Here is a 14347-nt window from a genome sequence, read left to right on the forward strand (position 1 = left end):
CTCTACTTTCTAACTCTGCTTGAGATCTCTTTGCTCGACATCATGGGACACAAGAAATCAAATCTGACGGGGGGGGGGGGAGACCACTGGGACATGCAGCTACTGCTTATGAATGTAAAACATAAAAAGTCTGATGCACAATGGAAAATCAGTCCTGGAAAATAATAAGCAACTTGTATTACAACTGGACAAAAGCACTCATTTGCTGGCTGACAGAGTACAGATAAAGTATAGCAATATAACCTGAAAGGTTGCTCATCAAGCAAAAAACTACTGCCCCCCAAAAAAGCCAGACTACAATGTGTGACTCCACACAAAGAACATACTTTCAACTGGTTTGATGAAACAAAAACTTTACTGTCTGACCATAATGACCATCATTATATTTAAAGCACTAAGGATGACGCTTGCAACGCCATCCCAACCACAAAGCACGGTGGCGATATATTGCTGCAAGAGGGGCTGGTGTACTTCTTAAAATAACACAGCACAATCCAATCAGCATAGCAAAGCAACAAACAGAAAAGCCTAAAAGAGATAACTACTGCCAATGAGAAGAAAGCAGGAGACACACTGGAGAGTTTACTACCCCATCCAGAGCATGAAGAGAACATAATGCCAGCAGACAAGCCTCACTCACTTGCAACGAAAGATACCTGTGAAACTTGTGTCAATTGTATGCTCTCTAACACACACATTCATTTCAAACAGTGAAAAAGTGTGTGCATGGATGTGTACATTTGTACACATGAAACTACAGCACGGGAAATAAATATGTACATGTAATAATAATAATAATACTCATTTACTGCATTCTTTGAAAGGAATCGAACCCTCAAGATCATCATCTATTACTACAACCTAGGTGACCTCAAGAGAAAATGTTTACCAAGATTACATATCAGGAAAAACTGTTTAAATGTATTTGGCTTGACTGCCCTTACCTAGATGTTACAGGCTACACTAGCTTTTAATCCTGCAAGCTGAAACTACAGCCTGCAACCTGCTTCATTTCAAATGTTGGTTGTCACATGAACTGAAGTTTTTTCCCCCCACAAAAGAACATTTCTAAAAGGCTGGACTTTGTCTTTTCATTTTCAGGTTACATGTTAGGGTGAAATGCACATTTCCTCTGTTGCTGAGTTGGAAACTTCTGATCAGAGCTTTAAGTGATTTCTGGAAATTCATTTTAATGCACAGTTTAGAGCAGCTGACGCAGCTTCCTCAGTATCAGCGCTGACTAGATGGAGCAGAGGCATGGTGCATTATCGGGGAGGGATGCCAAATACTGGAGACGCATACAAGCAGACTGGGCTGTCAGAACTGCTCATGAAAACATTTATCATAAGGAAACAAACTTCACTGCAGTGACGCAAATATCAACTCCAGTGTCCTGTTATTAAAAATAGTGGTGATATAATTACTCAACTAGCCCACAGAAATTTATCAATGTTGACATATAGTTAACCGTTCCCCCTTTAAAGACTTTAGCACGGCAAACTACCAGACATTCACTGATCATGACATCTCACATCTCTCGTTTTCAGCTGATGGCTATGTCACAATGTGAAAACTTTGGCCTTTATTAGGTTGTGACTGATACTGGCTTCACAACTGAGAGCATATTTATGTAAGAATCAATGATACTGAATGCATTATTGACAGGCTTGTCAGCTGAAAACTGATTACAGACATAGGTTAAAACTTTTGCTCCAACAAGGTAACAGTGAAGTCACACTCCAATCAGCCTCCTTGACAGTACCTGAAATACCTGGGTGATAAACACTGACTATTTTTTACTATTAGTAATGACACTGGAGGGGGTGTATTACGAAGCTTAACTCTTCAAGTCAAAGGTTTGTGTCATAAAAGTAGCTTCCTTTTTACCTGGCTAAATTACTGTGGTAAATCATGGTGAAAACAAAGTCTGCTTATGACCAGGCTATCTTCTGAGTTTTGGTTTAAAGTCAAAGTGCCAGGGTTCCACTGATTGTTTCACTTACAGCATGTCTTAAGCGCAATATAGATTATCTGCTAATAGGATTGTTATGCGCTGTTAAGTCTCAACTTACTAAAATTTCTGAATAAAGTGCAAACTGTGTGTCATATTGTCACTGAAAATGCCCATGTATTAATTTGGTGATGGAGAAAATGTATAAATATTGTTTTACTTGATTCTGATCTGCTGCCAAGTCTGATGATGAAATAAATAACTTGAATTAAACTGTTTTACTGTGCACTAAAAACCACCAAATTAACAGTTTTCTACTGTATTAATCTCTTGTTGCATTTTAGTATTATCTTTTTAATGTTCTGTTCTTTTTAGTTTTAATCACCATTTTATCATCATCAAATGATAACATCTCTGACTGAAGTAAGTGTCACTCATAGGGGTCATTTTGTTTAGAAAAAGGGTCTAATGCCTCACGAATCACTGCTTTTCCGAGCACAGAGCATGAAGCAAAAAGCTCTGCTTAAGAGAGAAAGTTGAGAACCACTGTTGTGATACCTGTTATCTCCAGCTGGGGTTTTAGGTTTTGTCCAGCCAGCTAATGCAAAGAAAGCCTGGTTGTGTTGAACTTCATTTGCAGTATACCCCTCAGTACCACTTCCCGAGAGGGCCTCAGGGGTGTGGGAAAATCGTGGAGATCAGCAGAACACTATGACAAAGAGTGAACTGCACACTAAACTGACCCACCGGCTGGCAGCCCAACCCCAATAGATACTGAATGCATCCTCCCACCAATGCCAACAGAGCAAAAAAACAAACTGCACAACACCACACATGGCTGGAGCGAAGGCAAAAGCAGGGAAATACAGACACACATAAGGCAAGAGTGAGCAAGCAACAAACCAAAAACCTAATTGATCAGTGCAGTCACTACCAGCAACTGTTGTGGAAAACAATGTAAACAGACCATACATCCAGAACAATAATTCCAAGTACAGGCCAGCAGTTGGTGCCAGCCACTGTTGCCATCAGTGCAGTGGGGGTGGGGGGGTCATATTTATTTAAAAAAAAAAAAACTAGGGCTGGGCTTTCGCCTCCCTCTAGCTCTAGCCATGAGGGTATTTCATATCCCAACCTGGTGTAATAAGCTCCCCTTCTATTCTGACTCCTTCCTTCTCTCCTTGCAGGTATGTGACATTCAGGTGGGAAGGTTTGATGCAATACAACAGCTCCACTTCTGTTTTACTGCCAGAGAACATCATTTCAGAACAAAAACCTCTTTATTGTCCAGGCACGAAAACCACTGTCATGATACAATGCAGAAATCAGTGATGGACACACGTGTCCATACATTGGGGTAGTTTTGGACACATCCATCGCTGCATTCTTGAAGGCTGTGACACAATGTTTAGTCAGCTGGTCCAACCTTTTAGTTTAAGGTGACAACTGCCTTAGATAAGATGATTACTCTCCGAGCTAGGGTTTTGTCTAAATCCAGAGATTGTTTTAATAGGTGTAGGAGAGGTTTAGCTTTAAAGGCTTAGGGGTAATAGTGATGTTGAAAGGTGTACAGGGATCACTGGATGACTGTTCCCTAGCACACAAACAGTAGCAGTCCTTCTCATCCAGTCCATAAGTAGTATTTTACAGTCTACAGAGAACTCCATTATCCATGCTGAGATCAGCAGTTTCCATCAAGATCTGATGTCCTTCATTAGTAACTGAATAACAGTTATTACCGAGCATCATCTACATAGGTCAGTGTTTTACCTGAACCGTGTAAAACACGTTTTCAGATCAACCGAATCAAGGGACTTTCACAAAAATGTTATGATTTTATTACTTTGAAGGTGAAAACAGTGCATTAACAGAATATAAAAGGTGGTTGTTTACTGTACCTGTCAGTGAAGCTGGGCTGTGTGTCACTCATTGGGCTTCCGGTTCTAGATTTGCAGCAAATTATATCCTATTAACATTTTCCAGAGTGTGATGAGGCGATTTCCTGGAACGTCTTTCTCTGGCATTCGTCTGGAGTAGGCAGGGATTTTGAGAACGATGCTGAGAATCAGTTCACTGTGAGGTTGCTGCAAGGCACCTCCAAACACCAGATGAGCCTAAGCTACAACCAGGCAACCAGCACTTCTTGTTAAAATTAAATGACAGCAAAAAATCTACAGTGCAGATCATAAAAATCAATCGGGGCCTTGGTCGAATTAGCAGTCCTACCCCGGTAATAAACAATATTTTGGCAACAATAATAAATATACTGGTGCAGCTGACACAAGTTGTCGTGTATGTACGAACTCCTCGTGTGCCTCCTTTGCATTCACATCCCAGTTTTCCGCCGATATGATGTATGTAAACAATCCGTATCCCAACGTTCCTGACACCTTGGCCCTGCGATGTAGTTCGTCTGCCAACACCCCTGCTCGGCCGAATGGCCTCGGTGTCTAAATGATCGGTGAAGATGCTGGAAATTCCTCCAGTCCCATTAGGTATTCCCTGCTCCAAGAAATGCCTGTCTGTGGCTGTGGGGACGACTCTCCCGTGACCAGGAGAATCGCTCAATGCCGAGTTTAAACGACCCGTGTTAGAAATTAGCAAAACAACTGCAGCTAACGTCAAACCGCTTTGATTAAAAAGAAACGAAATGGGTTAAATGGTCATTTAAAAAAGCACATTTCCCCCCCCAAAAAAATCCTTTCTCACTGCAAACTGGCAGTCGTTGAATCTCACCAGCTACCAGCTAACAAAACAGATGAGCTCTTTCAGCAAAAAACTTTGCTTCGTGGGCTCTTGTTTCGAGTGCAAACTAAGCAAACTCCCGTTCACAACAATGAGCCGGCCAACGAGCGAAACATATACATACACAAAAACCTCGTGTATTTTCACTGGCTTGCGATACGTCTTCGCGGTATGTCCTTCAAAAAGACTCCTTGAGGAAACAAAATGCAGCGGAGCCCGTTAGCACAGCACAACGTCTCTTGACTCCATGTTCCAAAAAAATCGTCAATTCTCGACAGAATTCCCGTGGATGGAAAGCAGGCTAGCTATGTGGCCGCCAGCTAACGGGAAAGAAAGTAACCACCGCTCCCGTGTAAAAAATGACAAAAAAGCGTCGAGGGGCTTGAAACTTTTAGCGAACATTAAACGTTAATTTTTCCCAACGTAAAACGCTGTTTGTTCGAGAGTATAACTTGAGGAAAGGTACCAAAAAATCCCACTTTCTGCCGCTAGCAACGCCCTAGCTAGTAGTTGGGAGAGACTAACCACTTCCTGCCGCCGGGGAGAATTTTATTTCAGCATAATATCAGGGACCACTACTGAAAAACGAGTAACAACGACAGCAAGCACTACTACTACTGGTAACAGTAATACTAAACATGTATAATTTATTCGTGTATGATGTAACTATAGTAGGCTGTGAATATAACAAGCAGCGCCTCAATGGCGTGTGCAGCTGGCAGGGATATTAAATAATGACCACTGGGCCAAAAAAAATTGTTATAATTTGATCATTTTTAAATGTATAGACACGAATATCTTCATGTTAGTCAGTCTCCTTCTAAATAGTGCTTCAAGTAGCTGTGTGTGCCGTAACAGTCAAATATGGATGCAAAAGGCACTCATGAAACTGACACAATAAATTATTCATGCATTTATATTTATCCATTAAGAAAAAAAACAAAACATACAAACTACTAAAGTGTTGAACCTTCCAGTCCAAGAGTCATTTATACGACTCCAGTTTTTGTGCATGTGATATTACTGGAAGCAAAACCAACCATCAAATGAAAATGATTAAAAAAAACCTTCATCTGTCCCATTAAGGTTGTGGTCAGTCATATTTATCAATGCAAAGTACATAATTTTATCTTTCTTAATAAACAAATTCCTGTCTGGCTTGTACTCTAACCTTTTTCTCACACAACTACCTTGCTTAAATACACAACTACTGCACTACTGTGTGATTGCTGTGCTGAGCATTACAGTCACACATCACTGCATTTCTGGCACCCTACATTATACTGTAAATACGACAATAAATAAGGCACATTGTATATTACACACAGCATAACACACACCTATCTCAACTTTGCATTGCTAAAGACTGAAAACTGGTCCAAAACGACTGAATTATGCTAAAATGAGAAAAACCCAAAAAGTTACACATGAACGTAATGTAACTTAATGTAAGTTGCTGATGCTTTGTGTTTAAAATAATAAGTGCTTTTCTTCCCTTTTCATTGCTCCTATTTCAGAATTGCAGAAAGACCACATCTTTCCTCTCTCATCATTCATAAATAATTGATATGACACCATCATGTGGACAGCTTAGGTAACTTCACTCTCAGTCGACTAATTCATCTCGAGTTTCGCTAGGCTTGACTAGAACACAGTTGACGTTTCAGTTTAGTTGTAAATTTGCTGTTTAGTGAATGCAAACAACATGTCAAGTTTATTTTATTTCACTTTACACAGGGATTACAAAGGTGAACGATGAAACCCCGACCCAAAATGGCTCTTGTGACGCCGCCTCCTGTGTTGAATGAGTTTACAGTACATGAGAAAGGATAAACACACATTAGGAAGGTACATTCAGATAACTAAGGCACACACTAGTTAGGTTTGTACTTTCTTGTATGTATTGGTGATGCACACAGAGACTTCTCTCAGTGCCAGTCAAGTGAACAGACATAGGAAACAAACAGATGGCATGTTTTTAACCTATTGCGACAAAAACATATTCTCACAATAAAGACAAGAATGCACATAAAAATCTGGGCTCAGTCATTATAGTCCCTTAATATAAAAACTTCCTGTCTTTATCCCAGTAGCACGTTTTTTATTAAGGCAAACATTGTATAACATGTTTATTTCAAAATGGTTTATTTAAAAAAAGACCTTTTGAAAGACTTGCACAATGTACAGATAGCTCAGAATGAATTTAATCAAAGCTTGGACAATTTCTGACAAGATCTCTGTGAGACTGAAACATTCAACAAACAGCTTATTAAATTAAATTAGCTGGGAGCTATCAGTGCAGAGCACAGATCTTGTCTAAATGATTACTCACGCGCGACCACCCTCACACATCTGGTACAATAAAGTTGACACTGGTTACCATTTCAGAAAACATGATAAGGTATTTATAGTTTACAATTTACACTAAAAAGAACACATTTAGAATTTAATAGACTCAATAAAACTGTAACATAGAGCTTTAAAGGAGGGATGCAAAATAAACAGAATTTTGCTTTTTTTTAAAAAAAGCAGGCTCTGGAATATTGTTTTTTAATTAAACACATCAAACACACTTCAATCTTTCTGATATTACTTAATTTCCCTGAGTACCAATCCTAGTCTGTTGACATCACTAAAAGTGTTTCACAAGGACTACAACATTACATGTAAACTTTTTCTTTTCTAGTAGGGAACTTCCCTTTGGAGCCACACTGCCACACATGACTAGGTCACAGTTAACGGCAACTTTTCTTCCCACAGGTTTTCTTTGTGTGTTTATACAACATGCTTTGGTTTTCAGTGATATAAACTGCGTCAGTGCTGTTTGCACCTTTTATGCATGTTCAGCTCCAAAATCCACAAACCTTACAAAAAGAAGCCTTAGCATTTTTTTTATTTAAAAATCCCTTTTTCTAAAATCACACTTCAACATAGAGAAAGTTGCTTTCCATGTACTTTCCATCAAGTGTCCAAAGTGAAGAGCAGAGAAAAGACATAAATGGATTCCCTTCTGATGCCGATCACTCCTTCTTCCCTTCATGACCATTAGCTGCTAAAAGCTCTTGGCGGTCTCTCTGGTGTTTGTGCCAGCTTTTGCTCTTCCGGATGGCAAATCGAACAATGTCTACCATAAAGACCCAGGAAAGGGCGTACATGGCCACTCCGCCACACTTGATAAAGAATCTCGGCCTGGGGGAGATCAGCTCACAGTACAGCATTGTGCCTCCCACGAAGATTCGCATCACCACAAACAGCAGCACAAACAGGACGTCCACAACGTCCCCCAGCAGAGTCCCGTAACGTCCAGTCTGTTTGAGGAACCAGCGTGCCTGCAAGAGGGGGTTGGTGATTTCACTGCCAAAGAGCACCGCGCACGACTCGATGCCAGACTCCCCCAACCAAAGGGTCAACAGGATTCCCAGGATGCTCATGGTGTGGTGGGCCAGCATAACTGGTCCCTCTGTACGGAAGTACACACACCAGGCCATGTCAAAAATAAAATAGCCCAGACTCAGGACCATGGCACTTATCTGCAGAGGGGTGTTCTTTGTACCTGGCATCCACAGACAAAAAAAGACCGGCTTTAGTTAGCTTCTTATCGAAACAGATAAAACAAGTTATTACTGTGAAATGAGCACATAGTTGTTTATATTGGCGTGTAAGAAAAACAGCTCTTGAGAACTTTTTGTCTTTGTGTCTAAAGATTTTTCAGCACCTTACAAAAAGTTTCCACTTGGTAGTTAGAGCTCAACTGTGCTAACTAGTTTAGATGCCTCATGTCTGCATCAATTTTCAAAGAAAAAGAAGCAGATGTTACAGTAAAAACTAATAGATGTACCTAAACAGTAATGTCACATTAATGCATAAGAGAATATAATATTAAGTCTGTGAGCTGCTTAAAATCTATGCTGTCTCTGCAACCTTGCTGTCTTTTTAGGTTTTTAATGTGCACACAATATCTTGACAAGCTGGATCCCCTACCTGGATGAGTAAAAGGCCAAGGTCCATCTACATAGCCTATGTACGCTGTGATGCAGACTGCCAGGATCCCGTGTACCAGCGTGACGAGTCGACAGTTCCATTCGTAGCTCCTGGATCCGTTAACGTTACACAGGACAAAGTAGAAAGACACCCAGCAGGATAGGCACAGGAGAGCACAAACGACAAGCACAGCCATCTTCCCCTCTGAAGGTAAGTCAAACAAAGAAAAGCAGCAAATTTCAGCTAAACAAACTTCTCAGCAGTCATCAAGCCTACTCTGACCCACATTACATGGCGAGAGAAAAATGCAAGGAGGAACTTCTTGCTCTGTAATATCACTTACAGTAGAAAAAGACAGAATCACCGTCCAGAGATTTGAACTGTGCACTCTTTGTGAGGGAGCAACAATTAGCCTTTGCTTGAACTATAATAGTACTATAGTAGGCCGGCTGAGGGTCTGGTGGGGTGAGGGGGACGTCTCTTCTTCTGCTGTGACGTTTGTACTAGGAGGTGAGACCATGCAGACAGATGAGCCCACCCTCAGTGAACTGGAACAAGATGTACACTTGATTCTTAAAGATTCAAGCTAGTTTCAAAACTGGCAGAGAGGTTACTGGGTGCTGGGTCTCAGACAGTTCCCGAGAAGGACAAAGGCTCTTTCTCCCTTATTATTTGACATCTGCACTAATAAGCAAACAAAAAATGTCCCGTTGCTATCTTCGTTGTTATGTTTGTGATGTCCACATGCAGCCAAATAAACTAAAAGATATTCAGTTACTACAACACACATATAAAAGCAATAAATTACTATATTTAAGAGGCGGGACACTGAACCTTTTCAGATTTTCTGCTTGAAAATGAATATGTTAATAAATTAATTCATCTGTTTATGGACTCTGCTGCAAATCATTTTACAGTTTCACTTGTACTATGGATAAAAAGGATGCAGCTAAGGATGATATGAAGGCTAGGCTTGAATTTATAGTCTTAGAAAACCTGCATGTTCATCTGAAAATGCACAAAAAAGTAGGGAGAAAAAAATCATGAGCAAACAAAGGAAACATCTGAGATCTGAATATGCAATGACAAAATTATGTAATGACATAAAATAAAACTAGTAAGTCTTGAACGATTCCACATTTCTCTATATTTATCTTCCAAGAACCCAGACTTTCTGGTTTTGAGTGATCTTTCTTCATGCTTTATGAAGGGTTTTGAAAGTTTTTCAGTCCAGTCCTTTGACCTGACCATTTTCTTGGGAATGTTTTTTTTTAATTCAAGGATAAAAAGGGACCTAACTCCAGGAATAAACCATTATTATGCCTACATAATAGAAAATCCATTTTAAATTGTGCCTTGTGCACTCTGTTAGTAGCAGACAGTCACAAAACTGTTCTCTTTTTTGAATCTATAAAAAAAAAATGCCACAGATACTACACTTTGACATGCATAAAATAGTATTTTTGCAGCAATACAGTTATTCCAAAAACAACTAGAAGATGGAAACATGGCATATCTTAGTACAGTGTGCAGTGTGTCATTAAAAGATCTGAGGAACCTGCACAAGAGGAGAACAAAAGAAGAAGTCGCAGGCCGGAAAAAAAAACTATCTATAGTATATGAACAATATTTGAAAGTCCTGTCCTTAAGAAATAAGAAAAAATCCAACAAGGATGTGACACAAGTCCTAAGAGATGCATCTGGCCCAGACAATCCATCAGTTGATCCATCTACTTTTCACTGGAGACTCATCAGAAATGGTCTCAGTGGAAGGGTGGCTGTCAAGAAGCCATTCTTAATCAACAGATAACGAGGAGAAAAGACTGAGGTATGCCAAATTGCACAGGATCTTGTTAAAATTGATGGAATTATAAACACAGAAAAGTACACTCAGATTTTAATCCTCCATGCAGCCCAATGTGGAAAGCGGCTGATTTGCAGCTGCTTTGTTTTTCAGCATGACAGTGATCCCAAACACTGCCAATGCAGTAAAGGCATACCTGAATAGAAAAAACACATAATGGATCACTATCATTCATGGATTGGCCTCCACAGAGCCCGGACCTCAACATTACTGAAGCAGTGTGAGATCATCTTGACAGAGAACAGAACAAAAGTCATCCAACATCCAAAAAAGACTACTTAAACTTTAAAAAAAAATGAAAAGAAAGCTTACCTAAGAGAGTTCAGGCAAAGCTAAGGAATAACTATTGTTGCCAAATATTGACTTTCAGGCTTTTTAGAATTGTACAAACTCTGTTTTTGCCTTATTACATTGCATTCCCATGTATGTTTGCACATGTTTCAGTATATGCTCATTTTGCTAGCAAAATATAAAGAAATGAGTGATGACTCAAGACTTCTGTAGAGTACACACAAGAAAACACCAGGTAACTGAACAACTACCTTTATGTTTATTATTTGTTTTTCTTCATCACAGTATGCCCTGTGTATCATGCTTGAGGCTTTCCTAGGATAAGGGTGAGACACCTGAGCTATATTTACTCTTATAAGAACAGTGGATGCAGATTTGAGCTGTTTTCAGCATGACAGTGATCCCAAACACTGCCAATGCAGTAAAGGCATACCTGAATAGAAAAGCAATAAATTACTATGAAGCAATAAAAACTAATAGCGTAATAATTGTGTTCCCACGAAAACCTATGAAACCAGAGCCCACGAACAAATGAAGAAATCTTTTCTTCATTTGTTCGTGGGCCAGTTTATTGATGGTGACAGCAAAAGCAGCTGTTGCTAACAATGTGAAAGGGCAGCAGCAGAGCAGGGCCATAGCTCATCCCTTATCCGAGGGGATGCTATCATAACAGGCTAACTCTGCACTGGCACTATTAGATGGATCAGGGAGCAAGCTAACCGCTAGCAAGCTAACAAAGCCGTGTTTTATGGGGTTACAACACGTTTATAAATGCGGTGAAATATAATTACCTTGACGGTTCACGTGTGGCTGTCTCTCTGTTTACATCCTGGCTGTTTTGCGTCCTCTGAAGCAAATATATGCTCGTAGAAGACCGAGGCAGGTTTGTTTGGATACAGACTTTGCTGTCCTTTAACTGAACGGCACCGGGTAGCAGCAACAGCAGCCTCCTTCAGCATCCTTTGTATCCCATTACAAGTGGCCGCATTTGCATGCTCTGCTACTATTAACTTGCTAGCACTACAAAGTGGATTGCATCCTGCTTATATTATCCCGTGCAATACCATAATTAGAGATTAAAGTAGATTTATGCAATATTTTGTAGGAAAAGCATGCTTCCATCCTTCTTGATGTAGCGATGGTAGGCTCTTTTTCTTTCGGAGCAGGAGCGACATCGTGTGGGGAATAGTGGAAATTACAACCTTGATCGAAAGACTGGCATAACACACCTGAGTGCAAAACAGGACAATTTATTGGAGCACCAGAAGCAGATGACTATGCAAAGAATTTTAACTGTATATCTCTTAATTCCCATACACCGATTCCTTTGTCCCCCCCCCCCCCCCCACACACACACACACACTCTCCTCCTTATACCCCATATAAGGCTTAATAAAATGACTCCAATATACCACAAATAACTTCCAAGCTGTCCATGCAGTGCAAAGAAGGACTTTATTAAAACAATTGATGTAAAACAGCTCTTAAAAATTGTACATAACCAAATTGCTTCATTTTTTCCTTACGGCAGCTTTTTTAATTACAACATATTAAAAACTCTTTCATAGAAAAAAAATATGTTTAACAATGTAATCTACAATTACATAGCAAAAACATCAGTAAAATGTTAAGGCACTTGATCACCAGAGAAGGCCACAAATAGGTGTGTTTCACTCATTTGGTTCTTCAGTTAGCAGGACATACCAGCACACTAAAAACTCTTTTTTCCTCTTTTTTTTTTCTCCTTTTTTTTGCGCTATGGCAGTAAAAAGGCTGAAGTTATTGAGGAAAAGCAGTCTTTTCTTTAACCTAGTACTATAAAGAACAGACAGACAAGTTAAATTTGGTCCCACAAATTTAAGAAGTGCTCCTTGAATTACACGTAAATTATCGGGGGCAGATATGAGATGCATAAATTATAGCAGGCAAAGCCGGAAACCAAGAACCAGAATTCTGGCAGCGCACATAAAAGTCTAGAAATGTTGGTTAACCAGAAGATGGCAGTGTAGATCATTAAAGCGCCTGTTGCTTGAATGGATCCTCACATTGGGGAGGAAAAACAAAACAAAAAAAACACCACCATACTGAAGAGCTTGTGTCCAGAAACTGAAACTTTAAACGGCTCCTTTCACAGCATTTCTTTTGACTTTGGTTTGACACTTTTTAAACAGACTGAGAGGGGTGCGAGTTGTGGGCAGGAGGTGTCCCCATGGGTAATGACAGGGCAACTCGGGATAAAACTTCAATATTAAATAGGATAATATGCCTGTTTTTCTACACCGTCTATACAAGAATGAAAACAGGCAACATATAAGCAAAACAGGATATGGATGAGAAACAACAGCCAAGAGGTTAACCTGAAATGTGTTTGAATACTTTGTGTTACTGAGGATCTGTGGTTTAAGATGAACTTCAGAAACTGTTTTAATGCCTACAGGGAAGCAAACAGATGAGGTTATTATATTAAAAAGATTTTTTTTAAAGATAGTCCTCCATAATTTCACTTTGCAACCAAAATAAATAAAGATAGCATTGGAGAGGTTTTGTTTTTTCTTTGTAAGCATGCTTACATGGTAAAAAAACAGCATTTAGCTGGTAATAAACTGTTTTCACAGAGCTTTATAAGACAGATAATTCCAACGTTCAAATTTTCCTTCACCAGGATGGAAGAATTTGTTTGTCTACCTCCTTTTGACTGAGAGTGGGACAGTGTTGTTCCTCTGCCGGTGTATGACTGTCCACCTTTTGTGCATACCATAGCTTGTTTAAGAGCTTTGAGAGGTTTTGTTTAATTTGCCCCACTCACTTTCCCCAAAAAGGCACAAAAGTGACAGCTTCTTGGCAAAAGAGAAAAAAAAAAAAAAAAAAAAAAAAATTATATATATATATATATATATATATATATATATAAAAATTAGGGGTGCAACGATACTCGTATTGATATTGAACCGTTCGATACAGTGCTTTCGGTTCGGTACGCATATGTATGAACAATACAAAATTTTTAATTTATTTCATCAACTTTTCTTCTGACGATGCTGTCTGTGCTGAGAGCTCAGTGGATCTGCGTTCGACTTATCCGCCTAGGCTGCACTGTCGAGCGCAGATCCACTGAGCGCAGCGCAAGCTAGCAAGACAGAAGCTAAGCTCGTTGCAACATGGCAAATTGAACCTCCCCCACCCTCATTCAGATCTGGCCTTTGGAACTATTTTGGTCTTCATGTGAAGTATGACCCTGAAGGTAAGCGCGTCATGGACAAAAGTAAAACAGTATGTCGGATGTGCCACGTAATGCTCAATTACATGGGTGGGAACTACTGCATTAGCGCAGTTTGCTCGTTAATGTGTTGACGCTGTCCAGCTCCACGCACTGGGCGATCCGCGGTAGCTCGTTAACGGAGATTTGCCGTGTTGTGGCGTTAACGTCATTTCAGATTAACGCTGACAGCACTAGTGGGAACACAATGAATATGACTGCACATTTACTCCGACATCATCCTAGTGCAAAGACAAGT

The 14347-nt window shown here is 39.8% G+C and overlaps 2 protein-coding genes across 4 annotated transcripts in view; both read right to left on the reverse strand.

The window, feature by feature from the left end:
* Positions 1 to 5219, reverse strand: part of arhgef12a (Rho guanine nucleotide exchange factor (GEF) 12a) — a 41403-nt gene extending 36184 nt beyond the window's left edge. Inside the window, exon 1 of one of the 2 annotated variants that reach the window (XM_063492909.1) lies at positions 3850 to 5219. In XM_063492909.1, coding sequence (XP_063348979.1) covers positions 3850 to 3881 — 32 coding nt within the window. In that variant the 5' untranslated portion in view covers positions 3882 to 5219. The remainder of the gene's footprint in view (positions 1 to 3849) is intronic. The other variant, XM_063492910.1, reaches the window with a different exon arrangement.
* Positions 5220 to 6375: 1156 nt separating this feature from the next.
* On the reverse strand, positions 6376 to 11971 carry tlcd5a (TLC domain containing 5a). Of its 2 annotated transcripts, none has more exons than XM_063493436.1 (3): positions 11624 to 11971; positions 8678 to 8881; positions 6376 to 8249 (listed from the first exon to the last, which is right to left on the reverse strand). In XM_063493436.1, the coding sequence occupies exons 2-3, from the start codon at positions 8871 to 8873 to the stop codon at positions 7717 to 7719; spliced, it is 729 nt and encodes a 242-aa protein (XP_063349506.1). In that variant the 5' UTR covers positions 8874 to 8881; positions 11624 to 11971; the 3' UTR covers positions 6376 to 7716. The 2 variants fall into 2 exon arrangements, with proteins under 2 accessions (XP_063349506.1, XP_063349508.1); XM_063493438.1 differs by lacking the exon at positions 11624 to 11971 and adding an exon at positions 9021 to 9126.
* Positions 11972 to 14347: the final 2376 nt, after the last annotated feature.

The sequence above is a fragment of the Pelmatolapia mariae genome, linkage group LG14, assembly GCF_036321145.2.
Source record: "Pelmatolapia mariae isolate MD_Pm_ZW linkage group LG14, Pm_UMD_F_2, whole genome shotgun sequence".
NCBI lineage: Eukaryota > Metazoa > Chordata > Actinopteri > Cichliformes > Cichlidae > Pelmatolapia > Pelmatolapia mariae.

Excerpts from the sequence above, each read along its gene's own strand:
- tlcd5a (XM_063493436.1), bottom strand. The coding sequence starts at position 8,873 with ATGGCTGTGCTTGTCGTTTGTGCTCTCCTGTGCCTATCCTGCTGGGTG. Across the intron at positions 8,250-8,677 it reads TTGGCCTTTTACTCATCCAG|GTACAAAGAACACCCCTCTG; the intron begins GTAGGGGATCCA and ends TGTGGATGCCAG.